We start from the raw sequence: 22,442 nt of genomic DNA, 5'->3' as shown, positions 1-22,442 counted from the left end.
TCAAATGAAAAACTGTTTCATCGAAAGTGTTCTGACCAGATCCAAAATGCAGTAAGTACTCATTTAAAATACAGATAAAAATCTACTGATATAATATTTACTAGTAGTTAGATGTTATTATTCCTTTATTTGCAAGGCATTTTGGTGCTTCATTAATTTTAATGTAATTAAGAAAAGATTATTCATATTTCTAATTGAGGGAAAACTCAGCTTTATACTGACAACTAATTTTCTGCTTCAGTTTACATAATTATAGTTTAAAAGATACATGAAAATTCTGTGGATTGGAAACAGACAATTAATCTCTTACTAAAATCAGCCTGTGTAGGATACATACTATACAACTATAGTTATTCCTTGTCAGAATATGAAGACATTCAGTAGACAGAATATTAGAGAGGCTGATTAATGTAATAACAACTATATAATAGTATCCATAATATGGCTAGTTAAAATATTTAAAGTAATTCTGAGCAGATTCTTTTTAATAATTGTGAAGCAAACATTTAGTAGCTCACATGTGCGTTACATGAAGGTTTTTTTTTCTGGTTGCTATAGGTTTAGCTAGTCATATCTAATTTTACTTCAAAACACCCACTCTTGTGAAATGTAGGCCTTTTTACCTGGATTTTCACCAATTCAGTTTGGTTTTGTGCGCATGGAGAAAAAGGGTTTCATATGCATGTAGCACTTCAATGCAAGTGAATCATGCATTAGATTGATGCACATCCATTGACTTCAATTTTACAGTGCATTCTTGTATCTGATGTAAAGTTTGAATGTCACCAATTAGATCACTAGTTCTGAATCATGGAAATAAAACATAATTTATGCAGGGTTTTTTTCCAAAGTTTTAGACCAGGTAATACCTGGGTGAGAAATGTATGTTATGCTAGAGGATGCATGCTCATTTACTGGCTATACCGAAAGAAGGGCAGGAGACACTAGATATGGTTTTAATGTCAACCATATCAGATGGTTAGCAACTTTATTAGATGTCTGGGACTATTTGGCAGATAAAAATGTACAGTGCAGGTAACTCCATGTTCATTCAGTATCTACCAAGGGGGCTTCCGCCAGCTCCCCTCTTTTTTCATCCAGGTCCCCCAGCCAACCCATTGCTGGGACCTTACCATTCCTCTCCCTCCCCAACCCCGAACAAGGTTTAAGGTAGGCTATAAGAAAGGGAGGTTGGCTGCTTGCTGTACCCGTCAGAGGAGCCCCAACCCCGCCCCTCTCCCCCCGTTCTGCTCCTTTAACCAACACCTCCTTTTGAAGTCCTTTAACCAAGCTACTTATCCAGTCACTGTATCCCTTCCCTATGGGTTACCTTCACTGAACCTCTGCCACACACTTAAATAATGAGTTGTGATATCATAACTTAACATTCTTCCCTACTCACCATAACAAAGCTGTTCCTGAACCCACTGTGGGAAAGGCAGAAGAAAACCCACTCTACCTAGGCCAGTCTGGTGGTGAGGGAAAAATTCCTTCCCAGCCCCCTAGAAAGGAGTGGCTAGCACAATGCCCTCAGCAGAACCTGACCAAACCTGGTATTTTGACACCTCAAGGGGAGGGAAGGTGGGTGCTGCTCCTCCTGGTCCAGGGAAAAGGGGTTTCTCCCGGTTGGCCTTGCCCCTTTTGAACTCCCCAGCCAGTCCAGTCCCTGGGGATGAGGCAGCTTTGCCATGCTGACCCACTCCCCCATTTTGCAGCTGCTTCTGAGCCTCGCACCCCTCCTGGCTGTCAGGAGCTATTCCCTTTCCCCTGAAAGCCGGACAACGCCTCCCCCTTCTGCTTAAAGGTGTGGTGTGTTCTAGTGTACAACAATTTCTGAAAGTTTAGCCTGAGCTGCAAAGCTCAGATGCAGATTCAATTTTCCAAAAGTTCAAAGGAATTCTAGTCTGGGCCCATTTATACATGTGTTTATTTGTGGTGGACAGTACATCCAGCACTTCATTGTACCATCAATTTCTGTGCACTGAGATGGATTGTTCATTTACAGTTTAAAGCAGTGCTTCACCAGAATAACAATACATTCTTATCTCAAAGTAAAGAGAGACGTGGTGTAGTGATGTGGTGCTTATGTTGAAAGCTAGGTGCATATTTCATATGCATCAGTGGGAGTGTTGTCATCAGTGTCAATGAGTGTGTGATCAGCGCCTTATTGCACTAAAAAACATATGCTACTGAAATAAATAAGGTGCAGAAAACATTGCTTGTGTATAGCTGTGTGTTCCACTGTAGGTATGTCAGCAGCACACCCCACATGCCAGTTGATTTATCAGAGGTGGTTTGCTACAGGGTGATCTATTTCACTGAGGCTGACCTCATAACTTGTAATATTCTTAAATTTTTGTTCGTTATTTCAGTGTGTTTCTAAATCTAGAAACACCGGTACTCCATGTTCATTCAGTATCTAGCCACGGGGCTTCCCCTCTTTTTCCATCCAGGTCCCCCAGCCAATGCATTGCTGCGACCTTACCATCCCAGCATGTACATGCTTTGTGTACATTGGGAACACTTCTGGAAAAAATGCAGGAAACAGTTAAATGGATTGAATGAGTTTTCCATTTTTCAAGGTCTCAATTTAATAACTCCAGAATGAAGAGGCATGTGAGAAAAAATTTATTTAGTCTTTTAATATGAATAAATCATACATGGATGGCAGTAGTATGGTTGGAATGATGATGCGGCTGTCTCTAAAAGTTCTTTTACTAGGTTGCTTTAGCTGTCCAGTGTAATTCTAGGGAGATCAGCTTGGTTCATTCATATTTTAATAACACTGTACTGCAGCAGAAATTCTGACATTTATTAATCAGGATTTTATTGTGACCCTTTTAACTGATACTGTGCTGCTGACAGGTATGGTATGCTGAATGATCTTTCATATTATGTTTCAAGAAAATGTAGATGAATACTTTACTCTTCCTATAGATAGCTCCAACATAAGTTTTCTTTTCTTGTAGGCACTGAGGCTTGTGCCTCCTAATTTACTTGGGGGGGGCCCACAGGAAGAATGAAGTCATTTTTAGTATTCACCTGCTTAAAATGGAAATGCTATTAAAGAATTTTATGCTGAGTGGTGGCTCATGCACTATTACTAACCCTGAATGCAATCATTTCAGACAATAAAATTCCCTACTTCCTAGGGCAAGGGTGCAACATTGTTATCATAGAAGTACTTTTCATCCACTATAAAATCTTATTTGAAGGGAGGCCGTCTTTGATATCAGCATTAGATAAGTTACTGTAACTCGATCAGTGAGAGAGAGTGGCATTGTGTGCAGCAACAAGAGGAAACAGACCCATCACTCCCAATGAAATATAATGCAAAATAGCTAGGAAGCTAAGAGCAGGGAAAGGATATAAAATAAAGATGCTACTTACTGTCTTGCCATTTATATTGTACTACAAATGTTTTAATACCAGCATGTGCGCTGGTTTTGATTAAAAATACATATTTACCATGGCAACATTTTAATCCAAAAGACATTCCATAAATCAAATATGGAAACTAATGTATAATAATTATACAGGATCTCCACAGAATAGTTGAAACATCTTGGCAAAGCATGCAGCTACATTTGTCACTGCCGTGTATTTGAATGTCAGTCAATCATATCTGAAGCAGAATATGCAGTTGAAATATAGAGTATCAGTCACTGATTGCAATCGTCCTGCTTGTTCTCTCAAAGGTGGTTGTGTCAATCAATGGAAATAGATGTGCAAGAAATTAACATTAAAAACATTTCTAGAGACATTTACATGTGACTAGGCATCATTGGAGGGTTCAGCAAAATTGTCTCTCTTGCTTTACTGAACAAAGATTTAAGACTTTTTAAAATGCTTTATACATGTAGCATGCAGGAGGCAAAAAGTATCCTTCTGATCACCATAATGCACTGCCTATATAAAGGTAAATAGCACAATCCTCATCCTCATTTTGTGAAATAGACACTTTACCAGAGGGTGAGTATGATTTCTTATTTAAATGTAGGTACAGAATGACAATAATACTTTGCAATTATGTATTATTTTTCATCTGAGGATCTCCAAGCACTCTTTACAAACATTAATAGAGTTTAATAATACCTTTGTCAGGTAAGGAGGTAGTTTTTTTGGCCCCACTTTATAAATGAGGAAACCAAAGGACAGAGTTTAGGGATGAAAATTTAAAACTGTGTACTTATAGTTAAGAACCTAAATAAATGTCTTTCTTTTTTCAGAGATGCTGATCATCTGCCGCTACCATTGAAGTAACTGAAGTCACTGTAAAAATCAGGCAACTTATTTTGGTGCCTAAATAATATCTTAGGTGCTTAACTTTATACACCAAAAGTTTGATATTTTTGGCATAAATAACTTATGCAAAGTCTTAGAGTACAGCAGTGGCAGATCCAGCAATAGTGTGCAGGACTCTTAATTCCCAGTCCTGTGCGCTAATCATTAAAAGAATATTCCAACTTGGAAAGATGTACATTTTCCAAGATGTATACATTTTATTAATCCTGATAACCTTTGTGGGACCTTTTGTGAAACTTCACATGCTAATTGAGTACTCCAAGCATGACTTTGGTATGGACTGTCAGCTCTCATATTTTAAACAAGTGCAATGGCATTGTCATTAATGCTTTTGTGATAGCAAGTGCCATTTATATGTGTATTCATTGCACACTTTGCTCTTGAAGGAGACTGGCTGTTTGAAGTATTATGGACATGACAAGAGGAGTAATTAAGAAAAATGGTGGTGAGTAGAGCCACTGCAAAAAATATATATCTAATGCAAATATCTCCCAACAGAAATCTTTCAAACCTTACCAAAGTAAACAGTCAGGAAGAAAAATTAATTAACCTAATTGGCACCCAATTCTAATAGATATAGTATACAAATTCTTACATGTAACATCAGGATAGCCTCAAACTGATATCTTTCTAGATAGTAACAGCTTGCAGTACATGTCTGGAATATTTAAACCCTACCTGAACATCACTAGAATGAATGACCTTTTTTCAAAGTGTATACATAGGATGCATTTGAGCTTTGGTGTTCCCTTAAAAATTTTTACAGATCTGTAGCCTGGATCTATATTGGACTCATAACATAATATAAACACATTCCTAACTCAGGCTCAAGAATCGTATTTGATTTATTTCCATTTCCTAATGTTTCATCAAAATTTAAAACAGTATCATATAGGGATGAAGGACAGTCTTGTAGTTTTTTATTATTTATTTCTTACATAGAACTGTAGATAAACATGGCACTTTACAGATAAATAATAAAAGAAAGTTCCTTGTCCTGAGCAACTTAGTCTAAAATTTACTAGTAGAAATGGCACAGTAAAGGATGGTTGGGTGGGATGATGATGGGTTATATGAACAAAGAGAGTTACAAGTGTAAAGGATTGTGTTACATGCTTTTTTTACTTGAACATTTTAGAATTTTATGAGGGTAGATATTGTAGTTTCCTATTTTTTGTACATTAATATAATATGTTTGTAGTATGAGGGAGTAAAGTGGGGCGGGGCTGTGGAGAGGAGGTTAGCTTTGGAAAGCTAAGTGACTCTTGAAGAATGAAGGAGAATGAATGTTACAAAGGATCGGAAAAGATATTACCAGCATAGGGAATAGTATGAGAAAGTTGTCGTTGCTGGTGGGAGGAGTAGAGCAACGTGGCATGACAAGTTAGGAGAACAGGGGAGATGAGATGTAGACAGAAGAGACTTGAAGGTGAGAATGAGAAATTTTGATCTCAATTTTATTCCAGTTTTTGCAAATCACTTAACTTATTTGTGGCTAAGTTTCCCCATCTGTAAGTTGGAAATCATACTGCCTACCTCACTGAAATATTGTGAGGCTAAATTATTTAAAGTCTGAAAAGTATATGGAGATTCTCAAGTGGAGGGTGTTATAGAAATGCAAAACATATTAGGCATCCAAATCCATTTTGGCTAACTTTAGACACTCAAGACTGTAACACATCTTTGCAGACTCTCATGATATTTTTATGTGTATTGATGTTGGATTGTTTGGTTATCTGTCTCATGAAAATGTAATGAAAGCCTGCCAACTTGTGGCTTTTCCTTTATTCAAAATGGCTGCAATCTCCCATTACTCTCAATGAAGCTGAAGCCAGCAAGATGACTGCTATTTCCTTACAATCTATCTGCAAATGGACATGAGGCTACCCCTAATAAAGATGGCTGCCACTGACTACTCTTTTTAAAGAGACAGAAACCATGCCCACAGTCAAAATGGCTGCCACTCAATTTTTGTGGGGGCTAGACAGGACACTGTTAGGACACTAACAAGTGAGAAGCAGGCACTGTAAAATGTGAATGGGGAGACTGAGTGGGGAGCTGGAGGCAGCAGTGGAATTAGAGTGGCAGGAGGCCAGTGGGGATTGTAGTGAGGCGGAGTGGCCTCCAACTGAGCCAGAAGAGGAGGGACAACTCTGTGAATCCTGATGGGTGGAGCCAGGCCAGGCCTGCCCCTCCCCTTGGAAGTCAGAGAGTGGAACAGGAAGTATTAAAGAGGGTGCCTGGAGCTCAGTCGGGCTGCATCCACCAAAGGAGACAGACGCCTCCCGGCTGCTCCCAATCTGGAGACTACTGCAGACCCCTGCAGAGCTGAGGGCTGGCCAGTGCTACCAGAGCCAGCCATTGACCAAGCCACAGAGGAGTTGCTGGGACTGCCACGGGCTTTCTACCCTGATGACCCACAGGACCCACTACAGATCAAGGTACATCCTGAGTGGGAGATAGGAAGTGGCGCAGGGGCAGCTGACCCTAGTCTGGCTGCAGCACTGCCTGAGATAAGGTCAGAGTGTTGCGGTCAGGATCCCGCCACTGTTAAGGTCCTGGGTCGGGGTGCAGTGGAGTTGGGTAGGCCTGCTTTCACCCCTACCCCTGCCACCGCCCCCATGATTGTGTGGTTTTCTATGCTACTGTTTCCCCAGGTAGACACTAAAACTCCCAAATTCTTTTATCTAATTAGTAAGAAATTATTTTGGGTTAAGTGTGTTATTCCAAAACTATATACTTGACTTAATCACTTCTGCATCTGTGTATGTGTGTCAGAAAGATGTGGACATATTAACGTGGGATGAGAAATAAGATAAGTAAATAGTCTAATATAGGCAGTATGTTCAGAGAAACTTAAGGTGGACACCAAAATGGGATGCTATAAAGATCATTTTAAGAGGTGGTGTCATAAACAGATAGTTAAGGTTTAATGTCTCTTTTACCTGTAAAGGGTTAAGAAGCTCAGTAAACCTGGCTGACACCTGACCAGAGGACCAATGAAGGGACAAGATACTTTCAAATCTTGTTGGAGGGAAGTCTTTTTTTGTGTTCTTTGTTTGGGGGTTGTTCGCTCTCGGGACATGAGAGGGACCAGACGTCCATCCAGGCTCTCCAAATCTTTCTGAATCAGTCTCATGTTTTAATTTTGTAAGTACCCAGCCAGGAAAGCGTGTAGTCTTATGTTTGTTTTCTCAACCTGTAAATGTTTCTTTTGCTGGAAGGATTTTTTACCTCTATTTGCTGTAATTTTGAAACTTAGAAGTGGGGAGGGAGTCCCTCTAGGTTATATGAACTGAATACCCTGTAACCATTTTTCCATCCTGATTTTACAGAGATAAATTTTACTTTTTCTCATTTTCTTTAATTAAAAGCTTTCTTTTTAAGAACCTGATTGATTTTTCTTTGTTTTAAGATCCAGGAAATTGGGTCTGGACTCACCAGGAATTGGTGAGGGGGGGGGGAAGGGGGGATAGTGAATTAAGATCCAAGGAGCTGGGATCAGTGTAGCCTCTCAGGGTAACCAAGGGAGGGAAAGTCTGGGAGGGGAAAGGTTGGGGAATGGTTTATTTCCCCTTGTGTTAAGACCCAAGGGGTTTGGGTCTTGGGTTCCCCAGGCAAGGTTTGGGGGGAATGGAAAGTGTACCAAAACACTATATTTTTGGTTGGTGGCAGCGCTATCAGATTTAAGCTAGGAATTAAGCTTAGAAGGGTACATGCAGGGCCCCACCTTTTGGATGCTAAAGTTCAGAGTGGGGAACAAACCTATGACAGGTGGACTTCTTTAAAACAAAGGCAAGGGACAGCTTGTGTCTTTAGCAGATTCTTCTTCTTCCTTAACTTTCCTGTAAAGTATTAAAATAATTCTTGTGTTCATCTTATACTTTGATTTAATTATTGAGTGTACTAATTGACAAGCCAGATCAATTGAACCATTCATTTATTGATTGAATTTCAGTTGTAACCTTAATTTGATCATTTGATTAGTTTAGAGAACTTAGAAGTAAATTAGTTAGTGACATATTTGTTGGCTTATTCTTTTAATAAATCCATAAATCCTGGTAGGATCCTTCCATAGTCAAAGCAGCAACAGAGTAGTGGAGAATCAGGCCCAAGGAATGCCTTAATGTAATGAAGTGGGTAATTACATATCTCACCAACAATCATCATCTCTCTCTACACTCACTTTTTATACCAGTTTGCAACAATGTTTAACTATACCAGTTTAGAAACCCATATAGCTAAATTGGTGCAACCCTCATACAGTAATACCTGTATAAAGGTGCTTTTACTGGTAGCTTATTTCCATAAATCTATGGAATTATATTTAATCAGTACAAAAACTGTGTAGAATAGACAAGTCCATTTTTAAATATCAAATTGACATTGGAACACAAATGGCAATCCCATTCCTTGTTCACCTACTTTTGAATTTAAGCAAATCATTAGAAATTGTGACAATACAGAGCTCTCTCTGTGTGTAGGTGTAGCTCAGTCACACTAGCATTATTCCATTTGACTTAGACTGTGTAAGTGAGATCAGAACCATGCCCCATTCTGTGTAAATAATGGCACAATTTCCTGTTTGTTAAATACAATTTTATGAACCACAAATTATTTTAAAACAATCTGCTCATCCATTTTTGTAAATTCATCTTGTACTGTGTTAGGTACTTATAAAGCAATAAAACCCCTGATAGCTGGGTGTAAATGGGGACACTCCATCACCATCTTCTGATGTCCCAGAAACCTCTCAATCTCTCCAGTAAGTGGCAACTTCATGTGAATATATTTATATACCCATCACTGGCACCAACACAATCTCATGCAACAAAGTATTTATAGTGGTTTTAGTCCTTTAGCCCTTTTGAACAGGACCAGGGGGAACAGAAGTCTCCCTGCCTTGAGATCTCACGGCATACTGGACTCAGCTAGCCCAGATTCTTCTTTTTATACCCCTCAGATAATTGATTCATTAGCCCTCCCAACCAGATCAGCTAATTAGCTGCATATCCCCAATCAGCCTTCTCCAGTGGAGCTGATTGGTGCCTAAGTGATCAGAGTGCTGGCTCATCTGTTAGCTCCCATCACTCTATTAACACCTTTGAGCCCAGTGTGACAAAGAGCTAAGAGCCTAGTTTTATCATTTGTCCCACCAATTTAACTGAGTACAGAATTGAGCTCTTATGGCTATATTAAGTCATTACCAGGCTGTGCTGAACTATAGGAGAGTCAGGGGGAACATAAGAACGGCCATACTGGCTCAGACCAATGGTCCATCTAGCCCAGTATCCTGTCTTATGACAGTGGCCAATGCCAGGTGCTTCAGAGGGAATGAACAGAACAGGTAATCATCAAGTGATCCACTCCTGTCATCCAGGCACAACATCTGGCAGTCAGAGGCTTAGGGATGCCCAGAGCATGGAGTTGCATCCCTGACCATCTTAACTAATAGCCACTGATGTACCTATCCTTCATGAACTTATCTAATTCTTTTTTGAAGGCAGTTATAGTTTTGCACTTCACAATATCCCCTGGCAATGAATTCCATAGGTTGACTATGTATTGTGTGATGAAGTATTTCCTTTTGTTTGTTTTAAACCTGCTGCCTGTTAATTTCATTGGATGACCCCTGGTTCCTGTTCAGAGCACTTTTCCTCTGAGGGGCTTGGGAGGCATTGGCCCAGATTTTGAGCTGCATCCAAAGGGTGCTCAGCACACCTCAAGGTGGTAGGGCAAAGTTGGCTGTATGTCACCCTTGTATCCCCTGGATTCTGTGAGTAAGTTACAGCAGTCTGAAGGCTCGTTTAATGTATGCTTGGCTTCCTCTGGCTCCAAAAGGCCATTCCATCAGCTGGGAACGGCTGGAGTGCAGAGGCACTCAGGCAATTCCCCTATGCCAGGGACAAGGACAGCCACTATGTCTGCTCTGTGCTTCCAGGGGAGTCCCCTTATGTAGAGTTTAAGCAGGCTTTCCAGAGCACTGCACAGCAGTCAGATCAGGTGGCCAGAAGTGGACCAGCTATGCCTACAGAACCCAGATCAGACATAAAGAAATATCTTCATATCTAAGATACACCTGAGTAAATCCAGAGTAACTCTGTTAATTCAGTGGAGTTACTCCAGATTTATACTGGTGTAAGGCCTGGTCTACACTAGTGTGGGGGGTTGAACTAAGGTACGCAACTTCAGCTACGTGAATAGCTTAGCTGAAGTCGAACTACCTTAGTTCGAACTACTTACCCGTCTTCACGGCGCGGGATCGACGTCCGTGGCTCCCCCGTCGACTCCGCCACCCCCGTTCGCGGTGGTGGAGTTCCGGAGTCGACGGGAGCGCGTTCGGAGTTCGATATATCGCGTCTAGATGAGACGCGATATATCGAACTCCGAGAAGTCGATTGCTACCCGCCGATCCGGGCGGGTAGTATGGACGTACCCTAACAGAGGTCAGCATTTGGTCCAGCACTTCCAGCAGAGCTAGATGAAAAGAGCAGGATCTGTCCCTTTAGAATTTTGTATCAAAATCCTATGAAACTTTGTGTAGTTTCAACACAAAACTAGCTTCTCCTGTAATGTGGTGTAGGTTTTATAGCATGCACAAATTCCTCAACTTTGCTTCTACATATAAATCCTATATATAAAGGAGCAAGGTTATTTAAAAATTCTCTTTGACATTTTTGTTCAACTAGATAGTTAAAGAAAACCAACAGACTTTGTTTTATTCTGTGTAGGTTGTTATGCAGCACTCATCACCATAACATGTGAGTGCCTTCCAGTAAGGCATTTAGCAACATGACTACACATCTGTCACTTGTTGTTTGTTCTCTCTTCTTCTTCCCACTGCATATTCAGTGGAATGTCTTGTCTTGGTAGGTTGGTTTGGTTTGTTTTTTAAATATTCATATTGCTATGTGTTTACGTTCAAGAAGGCAAGGTCAAAGAAATGTGCCTTTCACTTGAAGACTTCCTGTCCCTACACTTGAAATGTGCACCCAGGACTGATCAAAAATCTCTTTCCTCTCTGAGCCCATGTGTGCTTGATATCATCATGGTAAAACTTTAATGTAGTGGTATTTATATGCATACACATCTTACTACAGAGGAAGTTCAGAGGAAGAAAACTAGTACATGCCTAGGCTCTTACACTATACTGCTTGTTACTGTTGCTGACTAAATTGTAAAAGTTTTCAGGGTTCATTTTTTAAAACTTTCACACATTTATCTATCAGAGGGGTAGCCGTGTTAGTCTGGATCTGTAAAAGCGGCAAAGAGTCCTGTGGCATCTTATAGACTAACAGACGTATTGGAGCATGCGCTTTCGTGGGTGAATACCCACTTCATATTCACCCACGAAAGCTCATGCTCCAATATAGACTAACAGACATATTGGAGCATGCGCTTTCGTGGGTGAATACCCACTTCGTATTCACCCACGAAAGCTCATGCTCCAATACGTCTGTTAGTCTATAAGGTGCCACAGGACTCTGCCACGTTTACACATTTATCTGTGTTTCCAAATACATAAATGGTATGAAAATATTAGGATTTACATGTTTGTGGTTTCAAGCTGTTTGGTTGATTTCATGAGAATAAATTATTTCATTGCTTTCTTAACTGGTGAGAAAACTTCTTTGCCCTTAGGGAAACTTGGTTTAAGTTATTAATAAACAAAACATTTTGCAGAAGGTGTTCTTTTTAATCCATGGATCACTTACTTCTGGAATATATTTATCTAAACGCTCATATGGATAATTTCTGTGCCGCAAAGTAAGTTAAATTGACAGTTTCCTCCTTTTCCTTAAAATCCCCACTCAGTTCATTGGAAATGCAAATATTATAGTATATGCCCTATTCTGAAGAAAATACTATTTCTTAACCCTAAAGCACACAATGTATTTTAAAGAGCCTTCATTACAATAACCTCTTCATCTGAGGATTATTTTATAAATTCACATTTTTTAACATTATATCTCTGTTGTGAAATCACTTTTAGTTGAAATTTAACTACGTTTTCAGTTTCCTTTCTCTTAGCGTTACTGAGCTGCTATTATGGTTTATATCTGTGACCTCATTTTCCTACAGATAGTGTGGTTTTGATCACACGAGGAAGTATTTTTTTTAAACGAGATACTAAATACTACTTTTTATTCTTCTCTACAGAGAGCAGGGGAGACAATCGGTGGAGATTCTGAAAGGTAATTTCTTTTTTTGTCATCTTGCATTTGAGTGTTGCAGTCCATATTCATTATATTTTAAGAAATTAGTTGTGCTTTTCACTTTTGTAGGGATATTTTTTGTTTTGCTTTTCTGAGAGACTGAAGTAATTTCCAGATTTTAGTGAGAAAAACATTGATCTCAGTGAATATATTTAACAGCTTCCCCTGCTGATTGCTTCAAGTATGAACATAGTTTTTAGACTTAAAGGGTTTCTTGAACTTTTTTTTTAAATTAAACTAGTATCAGATATAAATGAAAATAAATTAAAGCTGTAATACCAAGTTGGGAGAGCAAATGTCTTCCCCTTTCCTTTTCTCATTTCTTATTTATAAGGATTAATGTTTCAAAAGCACTTTGAAGATGAAAAGTGTCACGTAAATGTTTAGTAGTAGTATTTTTGGAAATCAACAATGAAATAGTCTTTTTTGTGAATATTGTTGTTCCATCAACACAAATATATGAACTAATGTTTAGCTTTTTAATAAATACCAGGGATAAATTCAATTTGCTCTTTAGTGTTTGTATTTGGTCAAATAGAATACAGAGAAACACAAATAACAGAGACAATATCTTTGATTCATTTACAATTAGACCGATTTCGGACAAAATATATAACAAATTACATCCAATAAACTACATTAAAAGAACATTGTTTGCAAAATCAAATACTTGAACATTAGGAAATGCCAGAATTAAGGTTGTCCATGAGACATTAGTTGAGGTCCCCTTCTGCATATGCATTATGATACAGTCTTTAATTACATGATCACGTCCTATTTTTTCTATAGAAACTCTGCCTCGGGCTCAGCCTATGGATAATTATTCAACATTTCTTTTTATCCTTCTCATTCATTATGTGGCACTAAGCCTTATTTAATCATCCAAACCTTCCACTGAATAAAAAATAATTTTCTCATGGGTGTTTCAATGGTGCTTTCAAAATAGTATACAAATGCTTCACTAATAAGCACTAAAGAATTTATTTTCACAACACCCATGTGAGATGTGGTGGTATTCCTGTCCCCATTTTACAGCTTGGGTACTGAGACACAGAAATAGTAATGTCAAAAGTATCCACTAATTTGGGGGTCCTAATTTGAGACACCTGGGGCCTGTGTTTTCAGAGTTCTTTATAGCACTTTATATGCTCAAAGCACAGCCCCAAGTCAACTTCAATGGCAGTTATGAGCACTTAGCACTTCTGCAAGCCTGGCCTCAGCTGTCTCACATTACGCACTATTAAAGGAAGAACATATAATCTGTTACCAACTGTGGTGTAAATGTTTGGCATAAGTGGTTATGTCTAGCATCAAATAGGAACTCTGTGGCAAGGATAGACTCCAGTTCTCTAAGATGGCATTCAGCCTCCTTAATTAGGAGACCGTCCCTCCTCTCATGTAATCCCCTGCCTCATTGTCTTCCAACTTCTGCAACAAATGGGACAGACAAGAATCTCATTCACTATATAACCCTGCTTCATTCCAGAGCACTGTCCATTCTGTGCACTGAATGAGACAGGGCTCATGGTAAAAACAAACAAACAAACTATGATTGCATAATTAAAGACTGTATCATAATGCAGATACACAAAGTGGCCAACTTAAGGTTCCACAGGCAATCTTTTTAGTGGCATTTCCTAACTTTTGGTGCTTGACCTTGCAACATTAAGATTCTTTTAACATCGTTTTTTTTTGTAATGTGTTTTTTTAAAAAACAAAAATATAACCTCTTTCACATGAAACCATATTGACCCCCAACTTGAGTCATTTTATAATGGAAAGTGTCAGGCACCTTAACTCCCAGCTGCACTACCAGCTCCTCCAATAATTATTACAAATGACAAGCCCATCCCTAAATATATTCAAAACTACCTGCCCAGATGCTATACAAACTATGAGTCAGATCTTTCAAAGACAACTATGTGCTGAGACCCCTACGCCTTGGGAAAGCACCGTTGACTTCACTTGGGCTCTGCACAGTCATAGACATCTGCCCATGCAGATCTTTGACAAATTGTTTATAATATATAACAGAACAGATACATATCAAAAACCCACATGCAAATATATTGAAAAACACTCCTGTTATGTGCAAAATATGAGACTCATTACAATACAGTGCACTGTATATCCATTAAAGAAAACAACTTCAAGTAAGTAGGCTGTCAAGTGAGCCTAAGTTGCTTATTTCCCTTGATAAGAAGGGCCTGGGAAAGTGCTCAGACTCTTTTGTTGCAATTTCTTGTAGCTTTGGAACCCTGTGTGTGGATATCTATATAATAGCTGATTTGTGGAAGCCAGAGGCCCAAGGGAGAAGGTTGCAGTTCCTTGTGGTTGATCCTGGGTTGCTCTTTTTTTCTAGCTGTGATTGTTGACAGAAAGAGGTTGCCAAACAGTCTGATGCAGACATGAGGCCACAAAATAATCTCCCTGGGAAAAATCTGTGGGAGGGTAAAAATCCAGTAGAAACACTGAATGTAACTCAGAGTTCCTGCCTACTTCTTTTTTCTAAAGGGAGAAATGTGCATGTCCATTGAGAGGATAGGGAATGGAATCCTCAGCTTCTGTGGATCCTAGTGTTCTGTGAGCAATGTGACCACAGAGCCATGCCATCACTACAGAGAGTATAGGCAAAGAGCCCTTCAGAGCTATTCTCCTTGTCTCCCCTGTTAGGGTTATAGAAGGCACAGAGGAACAGTTATTTCTACTTAGAGAAATAAAAACTATTGAACGTTTCTCAATAGGAATCCTTCTTGTCTCCTCTTACTCCTAGCTCTACCATTTCACCTAGCTCCCCATTTCACCTATTGAAAGGCTTTCCTGCCACGTTTTACTGCTCTGTGCAGAGTATAGTGGAAAGTTACGTATGGTCAGGTTTTTTTATGTCTGGATCGTTGAGACTATGATTCCTCCCCCCACCCCTTCTTCCCCATCATCATGTTTCTTCATGCTGCTAAACACCCAGGTAGAAAAGCAGAAAAAGATGCTTCTTTATTTGTTGCCCAAGTATTCAAACCAAAAGGAAAGAAAATTATATTGTCCATCAAATTGCCTGGGAATGTTACAGCTCAATATAGCTGCAAGTAACAAAAGTGCAGTGGAATCCCCATTTTCCAGTTTCAGCCACAGTCTCCACAGAGCTCTCATGAACTGTCATTCCACACACAAGGAATCTTGATTATTGGGGAAGGGAATGCTCAGCTGTGTGGGAAAATTATTGCCAGCACAAAGTTCCATAGGAACTGTTCTTAGTGTTTTTACTCAGTGAATATCAGTAACTACTCACTGGTGTTCATCTAAAAATGGTATTAATCATATCCTCAGTAAATATTGCATGCTTAAAAAAATAAGTTATTTCAATCATTGTGATTAATTTTCAGGAGAAAAACAGGGAGAAATATTTTGTAGACTTTTTTGTGTGTACAGTATTTTCTTATATTTGCATTTTAAAAATGAGATACTTTTGCTATTTTATGTTCCTCTGAGCAAGAAGTAAAATTTCATATACAGTACAGTATCTCTCATTACAAACATTTATTTGTATAATGAAATTTGAAGTCAATGGAATCGCACCAGTGATTAATTTGGTCCCTTTTGTCTGTACTTTAATGGGTTCCACTTCACCACTTTAGAATGAGTGGTGCAGTCAATCATAGATCCATTAAGGCAGAAAGAAAACATTTGGTATCAAGTGCTGTGGGCGATATGTTACTACTTGTGTTCAATGTCAAAAGTTGAAAACCTGAAATATAGGCTGCAATGAAGGTTTTAAATGACAACGTTGTATCTTCTATGTCCTTTCAGATATTTTTAGTAGTTTTAAATTATTTAAGATTGTGCTTGTGACCAGGGCCCTAGACCAAATGGCGCCCCAGGTGAGGAGCATCTTCGGCACCTCTCCCCCCCATTGGTTAAACTTTTGAATACTTTATTTTTATTGCGTTTGTAGCCCATTTAATGACTTTGATGCATGAGTGGCATGCATGATCTATCCCTGTCGTATAAGACGATACATTTACACTTTCACAATTACACAATAAAACAAGGTTCACAATATCGCAGCTGGGCTCTCACTTCACTTCACTTCATTCTTATATCACACTGACTGAGTGCCGATGCCCTGCCCCTTATATACCCACGAGGGCATGGCTGAAAACATATTAGAAGGTTCTAGGAAAATGTAGTTCTCAGAGTCTGGAAGGTTTCACAAGATTCGATATAGGTCAAGAACATTCTAGGAGGATAGTGAAAAATTAATCCACATACAGAATACCAGAAACATTTTACTTCAAACATTCTATTTTCCCTTTTGTCGCTAACAACAAAATCAGCACTCCAAGCCTGGCTCCCCAAGCGGTTGCCTTGGTCACCTGCACCTAAATCCGGCCATGCTTATGACTTCTGGCACAAATAAACCTAATGTTAAAAGGTTAGTTTTTCTTCTTAGATCCCTTGTTAGCTTTATATCTGAACAGAGCAAAATTTACACAGGAAATGAAAAACTGAAAGTGCTTAAAAACCAATCAGTACATCTCTTAACTTATATTTAAGTGTCTTAATCTTCAGCTGGGACCAAACTGCACTTGGCATAGCTCAGGAGATGAGGCACAAAAGCTGGAGAATGCTTTTGCACACACATCCTTATCCTGGGGCCATCTGGTCACAAGTCTGGTCCCTGGTATAAAAGAGTACGCTCAGAGATGCACAATTTTACATTGGTTTCTGATAGCCCCAAGGGAGTGGGTATTCTGGCACCAATGGATCACCAGGGCTCAGGGACAACTCAGCCATACCCATCTTATGGTGACTGTGTACCACTTAAGGATTCCCATTGATGGGGAATCCTGAACTGCCAGTTAAGCCAGCATGAGTGTTGCCTTTTGCCCTTGAAATGGCACAAGCAGCCTTACCGAACCAGAGGATCTGGCCCAGAGATGTATATTGTCCTGCCAGTTTTAATGCAGTTCAATTTTTCCGCATCATACATAAGTAGATGCTCTGATTTTCCTTTGTTACAGTTTGTTTCCTGTCACTTGATTTTAATTTTCATACCAAGTTGAAGAGGAAAAACATTGATGTTCATAGATAATATTGGTAAATCCTAACAACTCCTCATTGCCAGATCAGAAGTCACATTGCACCATTTTGTTCCCCAATTTGAAATTTAAAGCCTACCTTCTGTTGGTCACCAGCATTTAATTTGCTGGCCATCTTATATATATTTTCAGATCAAAAGGCAAGTTTTTATTTCCAACTGGTATTAGCCATTCATATGGCTGATCTCTTGTAGAGAAGAAAGACACATAACAGCCATCTGCATACAAACAACAGGAACACGTGTAAACCTGTTCAGCAAGGACCCATGAACTTCTTCACTTAGTGAAGGCCTGTAGGTGGAATGTACTGAATCCACCGTTGGAGGAGATTGTCATTGTCTGTCTTTGGGAGAACAAGATTCCAGTATCTCTTAAAGAAGCAATTATTAGGTCTCTTCTCAAGAAACCATCTCTTGACATTAGCTCTTTATTGGCTCTGACCTTTGTTTTTTGATTGATCCCAAAGTAGTTTTAGGCAATTAGTCATCTGCCCTAGAGGTTATCCTATGGTGGGTTTTACAGGAATCTGTTCTGTAACCCTTCCAAGTCAATGACAATATAAGGCTATTATGGTATAAGGAAGTGGTTCTTCTGCCTTCAATGTGTGGTTGTTACCCTTTTCAACATCTCTGTTTTGTCTGTCCTAGATTGTGCAGATGGACCAGATTAGGTCTTGAATGGAGGTCACTTGGTTGAGACTCAACCTGGATTAGACCGTGATAAAGTTTGTAGTCTTATTTTACCTCCATTGTTTGAGGAAGTTTGCCCACCATGTTTTAGTTCTTTAAATGCCCAGGTAGCAGTAGTGACCCAGAAGCCATATTCTTTCAGATGCAGCCCTCTGAATCATCCATATCTTACCAATGCGCTATGACTCTTCCTGTGAAACTAATATTTTTATAGCCAATTCTATTATCAGAGCCTGGTCTGAAATGATTGCCTAGTTGTCCATTAGAACTTGAACCACCCCACTCCACCCCCACCCCTCCTATCAGATCTGGAAAATGTTTAGAAGTGGTCAATGGCTCCATTTTAAAAAATTACTGAACTCTCTTAGTTCTTCTATTCAAAAACCTGTTTGGCTTCTATCTGAAATTATTGCAACCACACCTAGATACAATATATCTGTCTTTAAGAACATAGAATTGTGTAAATAAAAGCTAGAAAGATGAGTCCACTGACCCAAGATTGCTTTTTCACCAATATTGCCCTTAGAAACTAGTTCAGTTTTGTGTGCAAATTTTCCATTCGCTCTCTCTTCCAACAGATGACCACTGTACTATAGTGTTGCCATTCAGAAACTATGCAACAAAACCAGTCTCTTTAAAAAGCTGATCACATAACATTTAGTCACCTCCACCTCAATTAGCAGCTTTTTTCTCCTGGTGATTTTCATAAATAAGAGAAAACTACAAGCTGGAGTCATCAGCAAATACTTTTGGGTCTTGCTCATTGGTCAAATAATTTAATAAAAATAAGAGAAAGGATTAGCCTCTAGTTTGATCCCAGAGTTATTGGAGAACATACCTTATCTGTTTGTAATGCACTATAGAAAATGTTTATTACTATGGACAATACTTAATCATCATTTAAACTTCTATCCATTACCAGTGGAGTAGGCAGTAGCTAACCAGAGGTATTAAAATGTATATTTCAACAAGATACATTGCTACCATCATCCAATCTATATATCAATACTAGATAAATGGTCGAACTGAATTAGTAGTAGGGATGTTTTTCAGACTTCTGCAATATTATGTGGAGAATAAGATTTAGTAGAAGAAAGCTAAAATCATGCTGACTTGACCCAAATTAGGCTGTCATTTTCTCTTAATCACAGAAGCTCAGGAGGATCCTCACAACTTTTTCCTTTTTATTAGTCCCTTTATGGCTTTGTGTCACTAATTATTCCTTCATCTCAGAAAGAATGGAACACAATTAAGGCCCATCAAATGCTGTTATTTAATCAGCCAAACAGGTGCCCGTGGAGTGATGTGATGTCACAACATTCAAGGTAATGTTCTTATCTTCTAGACCAAACTCATGGCCATTATTTCAAGATTTGTTAACTGCAGCCTGTTAGCTGTGGAGAAGCCAAAATGATAGCAGTTTTACTAGGAGTTAGAAAGGGGGTTAGGTTGCTCTGGCACAATTGTGACTTTTCCTTTAATGATAGATTTAATGACCGTGAAGGTGATACAAAGAGAAATAGGATGATAAAATCAGGTGAACTAAACTTTGTTCCCTGGTGTGTGTGAACGCCAGCTATGAGGCTCCACTTCTTCAGCGGCTAGTCACATGACCAAGGAATACTTAACTTATTAGCACAAATCCTCAGCTGGTGTAAATCAGTGCAACTCCTTGGATTTCAATGGAGTGATGCTAATTTATGCCAGATGAAGAGCTGGCCCATAATAATATTTATAGGGCAGTTTATTTATTTATTTTTAACTTTTTCTCTATTGAAAAATGAAAATCATGTTGCTAAAGAGGAATCAGAGTAGACTATGAATTTATCTGAGTGGCACCACATGTAGAACGGCTCTTCATGTAGCCCTTATGTAGTGGTTCTGTATTAGCAGTTGCATTCATTTGGTGATATCTGGTACATGCAGAAATAACAAATTATTTCAATTTGTTAGAGGAATTGTTGTAAGTAGGATTTCTTTTTGCATAAATAGAAAATATGGGTTAATCACTGTACCAGTGATTCTTCACTCATAAATGGATATACTTGTCTTTGACATCAACGGTGCTTGGATTTTTGCAGTTCTATCAGAGAGATCTGGAATTTTAGAGATCCATTTGTATCAGCCACTTAAAATGGACTGTTTTAATCAGCACAGTTGAACTACCATTTTTATTTTTATTTTTATTTTTTTTAGGCTTGTAAGGTGTGCACATGAAGTTGAGGAAGTCTGTGCTAGTTGCAGAAGAGTCCTGTGTAGCACAACTACTGGGAATATTTTTAAAAATATGTTTGTAAATTCTAGTTCTTATCCTTCAGACTACTCCAGCTACACAATCAAATACAGCTGATCAGCTGGACCAAATTTTGTGGATTTCCTGTACCACACTGCACTGCCATTCCTGAGATTTCTGTATGATTTTCAGATACATCATTTCATTCCCTAGTGATTCCGCATATTGCAAAGGCAATGCACTTAGTTTCAGAGGTTGCAACGTCACATCACTCCACAGGCACCTGTTTGGCTGACTAAATAACAGCATTGATGGGCCTCAATTGTGTTCCATTCTTTCTGAGATGAAGGAATAGTATGAGTGACACAAAGCCAAAAAGGCACTAATGAAAGGGGAAAAGTTTGTGGGGATTCTCCTGACCATCCGTGATTAAGAGAAAACAACAGCCCAATTTGGGTCAACTCAGCATGATTTTAGCTTTCTTCTACTATACTGCACAAGTCTGAAAAATCCCTACTACTACTAATTCAGTTATATCTGATGTTTTACAGGTGAAAGCTCAGATGGCTGGAGTCATTTGAGCTAATCCAGTTAGCAACTTACATAACTATTTCTGACTGTTTACTGCAGCCTTCATTAACCTGCCTCAGGGATGTGCTAACTTTTGGCTCACAAAGCAACAGAACTGACTTGTTCAAAACCATGGATTAAAGAGGACACATTTGATAGAATCGTTTTGAAATCATCAGCATTAAAAACTGCAGATCCAATCCTGCACTCATTACTTGGGCAAAATTAAAACTGAAGCCAAATGTGATTGTAGCATTGTGTCCTGGTGTTTATAGAAGCTGTGGACTAAATTACACCCTTCCTTTTTAGGAGAGCCACATGTAACTTGGTCTGTATGAAAACATCTATATCTAAAGTCAGCAATCTAGCTCCTAGATTCAATATGTTTGGATATATTTATTAGCAATGGGTGAAATTCAGATGGTTTGGATGTATCGTTCTAATAGATCCTGTAAAATTTTGGGTGCTTATCCAGTAATATATCTATATCTTTTGAAGCCTACTCTCTGCCTTTTCTCTTGTTTTTGACATAATTATTTGTATGACCTCTTATCTCGCCCTCCTCACCTAACCACTTCCTTCTCCCATCCCTCTTCTTTCCTCTGCTCCCATAACACTTTTTTAAAATCCCAACAAACACGGTTCCTAGAACTCCACTGCCATCATTGATGACACTGGTGTTGTCTATAAAACTGGTGGCAATACACTAGAATAAAACTTAGTGAATTAGTGGAGTTTCCTTTACGACTAGCCTCAGATCCATGTTTTAGGGGGATTTCCTGTACTGAACATCAAAACATTTAAAGCTCACCCAGCAACTTGTACTGAAAGATATCACCATTGCCTAAGTTTTTGGAGGATTATGTGAAAAGTGTTTGTGGTATTAGTCCAGTTTGTAGTGGACAGGGGTCATCACCAAAGCCGACAGTAGGCATACGCAGACTAAGCAATTGCTTAGGGGCCCCAAGCAGCTCAATGGGCCACCATTAGCTTTTTATTATAAGAACTTGCCTGTTTTAGTATTAGGGGAGCAAAAATATTCCTGCTTAGGGCCACCAGCACTGGTCAGCATCAGAAATGGTACCCTTGTAAGTCTCAGCAGAGAGGCCCAATAATAGAGACTGAACAACAATCTGTATAGAGCAGGGATTAGGCACATTAGTGAGTTATGGTAAGGGAAGCTTTTATTGCTCCTGCCCAAGTTGTATTAAGTTCAGTGAATACGTGGAAGATTTCAATCCCCTAACTAGTTGATTCAGTATTTTTCCTTGAGTATTTGCTATAAAAATGAAAGATTAATTTTGTGACTAAATGAATTTAGGACATTTTGTTT

At 38.9% G+C, this 22,442-nt stretch overlaps 1 protein-coding gene across 5 annotated transcripts in view; it reads left to right on the top strand.

The window, feature by feature from the left end:
* The window catches only part of LOC120371899 (connector enhancer of kinase suppressor of ras 2-like), a 581,536-nt gene that overhangs the window by 470,301 nt on the left and 88,793 nt on the right, over positions 1 to 22,442 (top strand). For all 5 annotated transcript variants that reach the window (XM_039488337.1, XM_039488338.1, XM_039488339.1 and 2 more), the window contains one exon: positions 12,466 to 12,500. In XM_039488337.1, coding sequence (XP_039344271.1) covers positions 12,466 to 12,500 — 35 coding nt within the window. The remainder of the gene's footprint in view (positions 1 to 12,465; positions 12,501 to 22,442) is intronic.

The sequence above is a fragment of the Mauremys reevesii genome, linkage group 9 (assembly GCF_016161935.1).
Source record: "Mauremys reevesii isolate NIE-2019 linkage group 9, ASM1616193v1, whole genome shotgun sequence".
NCBI lineage: Eukaryota > Metazoa > Chordata > Testudines > Geoemydidae > Mauremys > Mauremys reevesii.
The sequence above is the reverse complement of the archived record's forward strand: the minus strand, read 5'-3'. Positions and strand labels throughout refer to the sequence as shown.